Source organism: Nicotiana tabacum, chromosome 23 (assembly GCF_000715075.1).
Source record: "Nicotiana tabacum cultivar K326 chromosome 23, ASM71507v2, whole genome shotgun sequence".
NCBI lineage: Eukaryota > Viridiplantae > Streptophyta > Magnoliopsida > Solanales > Solanaceae > Nicotiana > Nicotiana tabacum.
The window spans coordinates 1764695-1775759 of record NC_134102.1 but is presented as its reverse complement, the minus strand read 5'-3'; the positions used below and the strand labels follow the sequence as shown (position 1 = coordinate 1775759).

The window sequence follows — 11065 nt, the reverse complement described above, 5'->3', positions numbered from 1 at the left end:
ATCGTGTAATAATTCTTTACACCGTCAGTTTATATAAGTCAAATCCGAGTTGGAAAGCCATCTTGTAGACAGACAGGAAAACAAACATGCATTCACTCCCACGTGAAGTGAATATCCTCAATGGCTAAAGCCTCTTACTCATTGTGGAAGATAAACTTGTGTGGCCCTAGTAAACTTAAAGAGCCACTACAAAAGAGAGGACAACCTAGTGCACTAAACTCCGGTAATATGCAAGGTCCGAGGAAGAGTCGGACCACAAGGATCTATTGTACGCAGTTTTACCCTGCATTTCTATAAGAGTTTGTTTTCACGGTTCGAACCCGTGAACTCATGGTCACATGTCAGCAACTTTACCAGTTACGCAAGGCTCCTCTTCCCACTGCAACAAATCTTGGTGCAACCATTATGACTTTCAAATTAGGATGCACTGCATAGGATGTAAAATTTAGCACAAATCACCCAACCATGAAAAAGAAAAATGGTGTCATTGTTTCACCAAATGTGAACAGGTTGAATAAGTTGGTACAGTAGAACTCCAAAATTCTGCATATAAAATTTGCTCAAAATAGCAATCAGACATGTTAAAAATGTTATATGTGGCAGTTGAACAGGGGAAGTACAAAGTGACAGGTGAAATTTTCCACTTCAAACTCTTAACTGTTGATACAAAAAAATCAAGATTATATTTTCCATAAAAATCCACTTTCAAGTTATATAGTCCTCACATGCAGTCCAATAAACCACTTAGCGTCTATTGAAAGTGACACCTCCAATTCTCCCCCTTATATATTCTCTCTTGACCAACCTTAATTTTCTTGAGGCCATTCTACACCCCCTATTTTCACTCAAACAAAAGGCAAATATTCAAGAAATAACCAACTTTTAATTTCCTCTACACATTTAAGAAGGATGAAGTCACCACCAACTCATGTCTTCTTTAAACATAAAAGTATGCTTCTTAGGTTGCTTATATTCATACTAGGCATTTGCTCAATAAACAGAACTAACCTTTGTTGTGACCAACCTTTTGCCACCCCAATATCTTCTTCTTCTTCTACCCCTTCAAGTTTTTCAGTGATTCAATCATCATTGAAACAGTTAAATATTGAAGGGTATTTTAGTTTCAAGAATTTCGATCACGCGGCCAAAGACTTTGGCAACAGATATCACTTCTTGCCATCGGCAGTTCTGTATCCAAAATCAGTTTCTGATATATCATCTACCATAAAACATGTTTTTGACATGGGTGTTACTACAGACCTAACTGTTGCTGCTAGAGGTCATGGTCATTCTCTAGAAGGCCAAGCTCAAGCTTACCAAGGAGTAGTGATCAATATGGAATCGCTTCGAGCGCCAGCAATGCGTTTCCACACAGGGAATCAAGAACTGCCTTTTGTTGATGTCTCTGCAGGAGAACTTTGGATAAACATCCTGCATGAAAGTCTTAAACTTGGATTAACACCAAAATCTTGGACTGATTATCTTCACCTCACCGTTGGAGGGACTTTGTCGAATGCCGGAATCAGTGGTCAAGCATTCAAACATGGACCACAGATCAATAATGTTTACCAACTTGAGGTTGTCACTGGTATGTTCATGCACAACAATCTTATTATTCCCCAGTTTCCATAGTATCAAGCATTCATTAGAAAGTAGTCGTGCGGGGAGAGTTTAATCTTCCCATTTTATTTTGAGTTTAAGTTCTATACAGTGATGATAGTACAAAAAAGCGAAATTAGCAACCTGAAAAAATTAGGCAAGTTACATGTTACAATAGGTTAAAATATACATATAGTGTAAACATTCTTTACACTAGTGTATTTAAGTCAAATGATGCCTCTATTATATTCCAACTGAGTACCAAATCAACACCTAGAAGTCAGACTAATCAGTTAAAGTGTTTACATTGTGGACTTGGACTCAAGAAAGTCTACAGCGGAAGGCAATTTTGTTACAACAAGTCATCAACTTTTTTTCTTTTGATTAATCTAACTTTTGGATAATCAACTATAACTATTGGAAAATTTCACATCCCTCCATTTTGTAAGTTGGATCGCCACATATTATATTGCTTTGAGGTTATTAATAATACATTCTTGCATAGGTAAAGGAGAGGTGATTACTTGTTCAGAGGAGAAGAATGCTGACCTGTTCTATGGTGTATTAGGAGGACTAGGCCAGTTTGGTATCATCACAAGGGCTAGAATTGCTCTTGAACCAGCACCTAAAAAGGTAATTTTTCCAACTCCAAATATCAAATAAGTTAACATTAATTAGAATAAAGAGTAACCCGGTGCACTAAGCTCCCGCTATGCGCGGGGTCCGGGGAAGGGAGGATCTATTATACGCAGTGCCAGAGGCTATTTCCACGACTCGAACTCATGACCTCTTGGTCACATGGCAACAACTTTGCAAGTTACGCCAAAGCTCCGTTCACATTAATTAGAATAAGATTTTAAAAAAATAAAAAGAAAACAAGTCCAGTAATTTCTATTAAAGTTCAATTATTTACAGGTAAAGTGGATCAGAGTGCTGTATTCAGATTTCTCCACATTTTCCTATGATCAAGAACACTTGATATCATCCGAGAACTCTTTTGACTATATAGAAGGATTTGTCATTATCAATAGAACAGGATTGTTAAACAACTGGAGGTCTACTTTCAATCCTAAAGATCCACTTCTAGCCAAAGAGTTCAGTTCTGAGGGAAAAGTTCTGTACTGCCTAGAAGTTGCCAAATACTTCAATCCAGAAGAGACAACCAAAACTGATCAGGTAAGATATTTTTAAAGTCATTTTAAGCTTCTAGCTTTTGACAAAAAGGCAGGCCAGTGCACTAAGCTCCCGCTATGCGTGGGATCTGGGAAAGGACCGGACCACAAGGGTACGTAGTGTTACCTTACATTTCTGCAAGAGGTTGTTTCCACGGCTCGAACCCGTGACCTCTTGGTCATATGGTAGCTTCTAGCTTTTGACAACTTTGCAAAAATGTTCACCTAAACATGTCCATATCTTGACTCTTGTTTTTCTTAACATTACAGAATGTTGATGTTCTTTTATCAAAGTTGAATTATATCCAATCGACGCTGTTCCAATCAGAAGTATCCTACGTGGATTTCCTCGACAGAGTTCACGTATCCGAGATGAAACTTCAAGAGAAGGGGTTATGGGATATTCCTCATCCATGGCTAAACCTTCTAATTCCAAAGAGCAAGATTCATGACTTTGCACGAGAAGTTTTTGGGAAGATACTTACCGACACTAGCCACGGTCCTATACTCATCTACCCAGTCAACAAATCAAAGTACTGAAATCATCATCACTCAACTAATCTTCTTATTAAGGATATATGCATTTTCCTAACATGATCTATGATCATTTTGTGTTGCAGGTGGAGAAAAGGAACATCAGTAGTTACACCTGAAGAAGATGTTATGTATCTAATAGCATTTCTATCTTCTGCCATGCCATCTTCAACAGGAAAGGACGGCGTAGAATATATTCTAAATAAGAATAAGAAGATACTAAACTTTTGCAGAAAAGCACATATTGGAATGAAACAGTATTTGCCACACTACACAACGCAGGAAGACTGGAAAGGTCACTTTGGTCCCCAGTGGGAAACATTTAAAAGGAGGAAATCTACATATGACCCTTTGGCTATCCTAGCTCCTGGCCAGAGAATTTTTAGAAGAGCATCAGGCGTTCAACAACAATGACTTCTTCCGAAAAATAAATAGCTATATAGAGTTCTTTTACATAGATCTATGGCTATAATGCTCCTCCATAGTGTACACATGTAACAATGTTGAAGCATTGTAGCATTCTTTTCGGAACGAACTATCTTTGTACATGAATACTTGAAACTAGCAATGAATCTAATGTTTGTGCCTAGCAGAACTCATTAAAGATTCAGTAAGATTCGACCCACGATTGAAATTTTCATTTCACAAAAGAACTTTTAATATGGAATTTCTACTATGTTTCCTAGTACCATCTCAAACACAACAAGATACGTCAAATAGAGAAGTGCACAAAGGAGCAATAACAGATTGACAACTAAGCATATTAACGAAAATGTCCATCGTGATTGATCATTAATTTCATACACTAGGATAGAACTTATTGCTTGAACAAACTGTAAGACAAATTCAATGCATGTTCAGTCGAGAGCTGAGAGTCTAAGAGTTCTAGTAAAACTGGAAAACACCTCAGAAGTCCACCTTAAGTTGTAGTGTGGATAGATTTACTTCTTTGCAGGTTCTGTCCAGCCAAGGCCCGGTCGCTTAATGCTTTCACGTGGTCCTTCATAGTCCCAAGCATCACGAATAGAAGCCTCAAAGTCAGTGGTATCGGTTGCGATAGGAAGAACACTATTTAAATCGTCTCTTGCTCCTAGACCTCCGGCTCTTATAACATCATCCATAGTGATATCTGCCTCCATATTTACTTCGCCTTGAGAATTCACATGTCGTGGAGCTACATCGCCTGCGACATTCCTACCACCTTGACCTTGATTCCCTTCAGATGTCACTTCCCCTGAAGCCTTATGCAGTTTTTGATTGGATTCACTGCTTTCATTCTTAATGCTATAATCTTTCTTAATTGCTGCAGTTAAAGATCCATCATTTCAGGGCAAGACATCATGCGCATTTGCAACGTTTGGAATTGATTAAGATCATAGGCAATCTATTATCATCTAATTAGACGATTGCAAAGTTTCGGAACGCCTCATACATTGTGTTAACAAGAAAAATCATGAAAAGATGATATACAGAAAAAAGTGTACACTTTCCTCAGAAACTATGCTAAAGCTTCTCTTTCCACAAAAAGAATGATCCAAGTTTTTATTTCTCCTTTCTTTTTCCAGAAAAGGTAAAAATTACTGAATTTAGGATGAACTAAGTTCTTGATACCTTCAAGGTTGGCATTTAGAAATGTTGTTAAGCCCAATATCTGGTACTTATTCTTTACTTATTGCATCTCCTTCTGAATTTCTGTCCATTGACCTTTCATCTTCAATCAAGAAAATATTGCCGTCTTCAGGCGCATGACAAATCAAGGATGTAAATTGTGATTACCAGTTTTCTTATTTGGTTAAAGAGATCCAGTCAACAAAGAATTGGAGTTCACAAGTGTTTGAGCGAAGTTTATCAAATTTACCAAGCTTTAAATCTTCCTAAGGAAAGCTCGCTCGGACAGTTTGTTGGGACAATACTTTCCAGAACTTAAAGTGAGTAACGAATTGTCCAATAACTTTATGGTTATATACTGACATAGAGATAACAATTCCAACAGCACACCGAGCAAGAGCCCTCTTCACTGTCACAGTGTTGTGCCTCAACTCTGTTTTTCCTGAGTCCTGACTAAGGAAAAAAACTTAACTAAAAAAGAGAGTGAGACACGAGTATCTTATTTCTCTTTGGAGAGAAGAAAGTAAATCAAAAACTGTTTCTTTCCGTTCTGCAGGACATTATTTACTCTTGCTGAAGTGAACATTTTGCCAGTTTCTGAACCAAGTGGATACACCGTTTCCTGCTTAATAAATAAGCAAAGGACGTTTCATAATCTTATGGATAATCATCCCAATGCCGACATGTTTTGCAAGTGCCATTTACCCTTTATATTATGATGATGGACTTCATTCTCAGAATATGTGAAGTACGTGCAAAATTTTATCGAAATCCCTTCCTCTGCTTTGATTATGTCACCTGCTCTAGAAGACTGCTACACTTAACTTTGAGTAAGATCCTACGTCTTAAATTTGTCGCGCTCCATAAAAAGTAATATCTATATACGCTTTAAGGAATGTTCAAGTTGGTTTTACGATTTTGCCTATGCAATTTTTTGGGCTCTGATGCTATGTTACTCCTTTCCACCACATTATTATGTACTTTAACTATTTTTCTGATGAACATTATGTCTTTGAATGATTTGATTATCTTTTTCCAATGATATACCTTTCACGAAAACCATTAGTTCAACAACCTCTTGCAGAAACCAAAAGACGGATACGATTCTCTGATCTGTTTTGAAACTTAAAATAGCACAAACCTATGCATAAAACTAATTTCTTTCAGCAAAACAGATATATTGTTAGGAGACAAGGCATGCACGGTAACAAGTTGAAATACCTTGAGAAGTTCCAAGATTATTGTGGTCCATTCTGCCTTAAATTAACACAGAAGATAAGATTTCCGCTAGCAAATATCTTCACCAGTTCACAACCGCTCGAGAAAACCTTCAACAACCCTGTTACAGCAAAAGCATCTATTACAATCAAAGGACAAGAAACTATGACAAACTGTACTAAACAGCCCAAGAAATGAGGAAGAGAAGAGGCAATATAATTCTCAATATTTTCCAGATCAAGACTGAAGTTGGAAAACCAAATGATTGTTGTTACTAAATTCCATTACTCACGCTTTTTATTGTCTTCACTCTCAAAAAAGACAAACAGAAGACGTAACGTGGAACCAAAAGTCTAAAATCTACTGATTACCAATTCCAGTCATTTTTTAAACAAGTCACCAAGAGTAACACATATAACTACAGAATCAAACACTACATCAAGAAACCATGTTGTATGAATCTTTCAAGATAAGTTCAACCGCTCCAAAACACTAACGATCTCTCAATCCCACCCTCCCTCCGCCCAAAAAGTAAAGCATAAACTACTAGGCAAGTCATCAACATACAACAAACAATTACGCCTTAATACCAAATAAGTTGAGACCTGCTATATGAATCCTCACTGATCATGTTCCACATTTAACTTCATCAATCCAATATTATAAAAATAAAATAAAAAAGTACTAGTATAAGTTTTCTATATTTCATACTGACATTCGAATCTCCAATAGGGCTAAAAGACCCCCTACTACTACACCACACTACACTTGGCTCTACACATTTACAGAGCTAACCCCTGTCCAGGTGCCTGGCAGAGCGAAAGCATAGGACCTAAAGTAGACGTATTAACATGGCTAAAATATATTCCCAACTAGGCAAGTCTTCAACATAAGCTAGCAATTTAGAAAGAATTAATCCAATCTCTCATATAGCAAGACTGTGAAGACATAGCTAGAACCATCACAAGAAAACAAGTTATACATCGAGCAATGCTCACAAAATAATCAACAACAATAACAAACCTAGTGTAATCTCATAAATAAGGGTACGGGGAATATAGTGTGTACGCAACCTTATCCCACCCTTGTTGGAGTAAGAGAGGCTGTTTCCGGTAGACTCTCGGCTCCAAGCAAACATGCAAATACAACAACAGTATAAAGAAGAAATACAGTAGTATAAAAGTCAGGAAAACAGTAACAACAGCGAGGAAGCAGAACAACCAACACAAGCAATCAACAAACAGTAAAAAGAAACAAATTTAAGAAGAAAAACCATTCTTGGCTATGTTAATGCACCTATTGATTTTTATAAAACAATTTAACTGTATGTTTCAAAAAGATTGAAAGGGATTAAAAGACTAACCAAGATGAAGCATAAGCAAAAGGGTGTCTCCAAATTCCAATATCAACTATTCTGCTATTCTGTGGCACTATGTTATGGAATTCTTGAGCACTGTTTTTTTTTTTAATTATTATGCTAGAGTTGAGTTATTGAGTTGACAGTACAAAAAAATACGTGTCCTAGAGGAATAGAGGACACGTAAATTTGTCTTTATGTAATGCACTGCTAACTTTATGAATTGGATTCTGTTTGCCCCAAAGGCCAATCTTGATTTGTGCACATTGTATTGGTCCAAGTGTTAAGTGATTTATCATATCCCAACCGTTTTTTTTTTGTTTATAACTTTTTGCTCTTTTATAAATTTTATATCAGTAAAAATAAACAACTATTTTTATAAAATGTTAATCTATGATAAACTTAAATAAAGAAATAAAATCAGTGAGTATTTATATAGTTGATCCCAATTTACGGAGCCAGAGAATAGCTTATGGTTTTGGTCGAATGCGGTAGCTTTGGTTCAAACTCTGTATAATTTTATTAAATATATATAAATTATTAATTTAGAACCGTAACTTAAAACTATTAGAATCTCGAACACATAAGTTTTCTAATTTGGCGTTCTCCTTATTGTTTTTTGTTTTAACCGAAGTGGAGATTTCTTTTATAAAATGGAGAATATAAGTTAAGAAATCAAGTTAATATTTCTTGCTTTTGTAAGAATAACTGTTTTGCTATTTGCTTGGTGTAGAAATTGAAAAACTTATCATATCCATTAAAGCTATTTATATTAGTCGTGTAGAAACACTTATTAAAGCTATGTTGTTGTTGTTGTTGTTGTTGTGTAGCAATCTCGCGAATAAAAATGACCAAATATCATTTTTAGAAAAGCATATATTCAAGCATTAACATTTTGTGTTTTTAGAAAAATTTGATATTTATATTAGATTACTCGATGAACTAATTAAATCTCTCGAACAAAAGACTGAAAACCTGATTTTTGAAATGATGACAATCGACTTATTTCTGTCTTACAACTTAACAATCAAAGCCGTAAATGGGTATTCAAATAAAGGGGAGCACCTTACTATCATGAAAACACAATTGTTAAAAATTTGAAGAAAATAAACTTTCAAATGACTACCAAAATGTTGTTGCTTAACGTAGAAATGACTCTAGATATCCGTTTATAATAAGCTAGTTAAATTATATCTAGGTTTTAAACAATACTTAAAGGATTGACCAGTTTTAGCAAACTTTAGATTAAACTGTTCAAGTTAGGCTTTGACAAAGTTCAACTTCAAACTCGAGTGTCTAAACATGAAACCTATGATAATTTCAGCATTAAATTCGCACATTTTGTTTGGATTGTTGTATATGTCATTTCATAATGTATCGTATTATATTGTATTATTTGATGAATACAACGTTTGGATAAATTGTATCGTTTGTTATCGTTTCATGATGTTATGTACCAAAAACACGAAGAATAAATTTGCAATATTAGTAAGAAAAAACATGATACATAGTAAAATTATTATATATAAAAGTAAGGTAAAGGATAAAATATGATTATTTAATAATGAGGAAGGGCAAGATAAGAGAAAAAAAGTCATCACACCAAATATGTGGTTCTATAAAGTGACTTTTTTGTCGTTACATAACGATGGTTTTAGCGATATAATAAATTTTAAGTAACAATCTGTGATGACCCAAGGGGTCATCTTGTATTTTAGGACTTTATTCCACGCTCGTTAGCCTTTAAAATCTTATATTTATCCTACTCGATTTACGTGCACAGTCCGAGCGTAATTCCGGAAAGCCTTTATGTGAAAATATAGGAGAAATAATAATTGTTGGAATTTAAAATTGATTTTTAGTTGACTTTGGTCAATATTTTGTGTAAACGGACCCGGCCCCGTGTTCCGACAGTCCGGTGGGCCCGTAATAAAATATGGGATCTGGGCGTATGCCCGAAATCGAATTTCGAGGTCCATAGCCCGAGAAATGAATTTCTGACTAAAATTGAATTTGAGAAAATTACTGGTTTTAAAGTATATGCTTAATGCTTGATTTTGATGGTATCGGGCCCGTATTTTGGTTCCGGAGCCCGGTACAGGTCCGCTATAATATATGAACTATGTCTGTGAAATTTGGTGAGAAACGGAGTTTAAATGACGTGATTTGGATATTCGATTGAGAAAATACTAACTTTAAGTGTTCTTGAGAATTTCATTGATTTTGATGCTAAATCCGTAGTTTTAGGTGTTATTTTGGCGATTTGATCGCACGAACAAGTCTGTATGATTTTGTTAGACTTGTGCGCATGCTTGATTTGGAGCCCCGAGGGCTCGGGTGAGTTTCGGATAGGCTACGGGGTGATTTGCACTTAGAAAATCTGAGATTTTATTGCAGCAACTGTTCTGGTGTGCCATTTTTTCGCGTTCGTGTAGGTAGTGTCACGAACGTGAAAGGTAAAATGGGGGCAGGGGAATTTTCTTCTTCACAAACGCGAAGGACTGGTCGCAAACGCGAAGCATTGGGGGTGGTGCACTTCGCGAACGCGATCAGTCTCACGCGAACGCGATAGTTTAAGGGACCTGGGGAGGGGGTCATGTTCTTCTATGCAAACGCGTCCATTGGGTCGCGAACGCGAAGGCTTGAGGGGAGCTACCTTACGCGAACGCGTAGAAAGACTCGCGAACGCGAAGGCCTTAGGTCACTGTGCATCGCGATCGCGACAGGCCTCTCGCGAACGCGGTGAAAACCTCTCCAGTGTTTTAAAACAGACTTCAAAAACGAGATTTGTTCAAAATTTTATATTTTCTTCGCTTGAACTCAACCTTGGGCAATTTTTGAAGTGAGAATTCAACACCAAATCATAGGTTCATATTATTAAACTCATTCCTTTCAATTTCCATCAACACCCACTAGATTTCTAGGCCTAAATCTTGTTCTTTAAGGGTAGAAATTAGGAATTTTAGGAGAATTAGAGATTTTGTAAATTTGGGAATTTAGACCTCGATTTGGGGTCGGATTCCTGAACTAATGACATATTCGGTCTCGAGGGTGAATGGGTAAACGGAGTTTGGTCCGAACCTCGAGTTTGGACCAAGCGGCCCCAGGGGTGGTTTTTTTTTTTTTTGAGAAAATTTTGGAAATCTGTAATTATTCATTAAAGTTGATTCCTTTAGCGATAATTGATGGTATTAAGCTATTTGTGACTAGATACGAGTGAGTTGGAGGTGAATTCTAAGGGAAAAATGGTACTTGAGCAATGAGTGGCCTGCGAATCGAGGTAAGTGTCGTGTCTAACTTTGGCTTCAGGGAATAGGTATTATGTTTTTATTTGCTACGTGTTTGGTTGTTAAATACGATGTATAGGTGAGGTGACGAGCATCTATGTGTCGTTGTCGAGTCATAACTTGCGAGTAAAATTACATTCTTGTCTGTTTTGTAGCCTTAAATTCTACTATCCATGCTTAGCGGGTTATTTGAAATGTTGGGTGACTTATATCTATTTTCACTGAGATTTGGTAACTTTCGAATATTGATTCAAAGTTGAGGTTACATTGTGCTATTGATTATGGGCAAA

General features: G+C 36.4%; 2 protein-coding genes across 4 annotated transcripts; one reads left to right on the top strand and one right to left on the bottom strand.

The window, feature by feature from the left end:
- The first annotated feature begins 433 nt into the window (after positions 1-433).
- LOC107814889 (cytokinin dehydrogenase 1-like) lies at positions 434-3892 on the top strand. The gene is made up of 5 exons (XM_016640391.2): positions 434-1588; positions 2105-2232; positions 2515-2775; positions 3042-3304; positions 3392-3892. The coding sequence occupies exons 1-5, from the start codon at positions 910-912 to the stop codon at positions 3717-3719; spliced, it is 1659 nt and encodes a 552-aa protein (XP_016495877.1). The 5' UTR covers positions 434-909; the 3' UTR covers positions 3720-3892.
- Positions 3893-4068: 176 nt separating this feature from the next.
- LOC107814890 (uncharacterized) lies at positions 4069-7650 on the bottom strand. Of its 3 annotated transcripts, none has more exons than XM_016640392.2 (3): positions 7495-7650; positions 6135-6252; positions 4069-4608 (listed from the first exon to the last, which is right to left on the bottom strand). In XM_016640392.2, exons 2-3 carry the CDS (start codon positions 6163-6165, stop codon positions 4247-4249), a joined length of 393 nt encoding a protein of 130 aa, XP_016495878.2. In that variant the 5' UTR covers positions 6166-6252; positions 7495-7650; the 3' UTR covers positions 4069-4246. The 3 variants fall into 3 exon arrangements, with proteins under 3 accessions (XP_016495878.2, XP_075102646.1, XP_075102645.1); XM_075246545.1 differs by lacking the exon at positions 7495-7650 and adding an exon at positions 7155-7416; XM_075246544.1 differs by lacking the exon at positions 7495-7650 and adding an exon at positions 7205-7415.
- Between the last annotated feature and the right edge of the window lie 3415 nt (positions 7651-11065).

Excerpts from the sequence above, each read along its gene's own strand:
- LOC107814889 (XM_016640391.2), top strand. The coding sequence starts at position 910 with ATGAAGTCACCACCAACTCATGTCTTCTTTAAACATAAAAGTATGCTT. Across the intron at positions 2,233-2,514 it reads TTGAACCAGCACCTAAAAAG|GTAAAGTGGATCAGAGTGCT; the intron begins GTAATTTTTCCA and ends AATTATTTACAG. Across the intron at positions 3,305-3,391 it reads TACCCAGTCAACAAATCAAA|GTGGAGAAAAGGAACATCAG; the intron begins GTACTGAAATCA and ends TTTGTGTTGCAG.
- LOC107814890 (XM_016640392.2), bottom strand. The coding sequence starts at position 6,165 with ATGGACCACAATAATCTTGGAACTTCTCAAG. Across the intron at positions 4,609-6,134 it reads TAATCTTGGAACTTCTCAAG|CAATTAAGAAAGATTATAGC; the intron begins GTATTTCAACTT and ends CTTTAACTGCAG.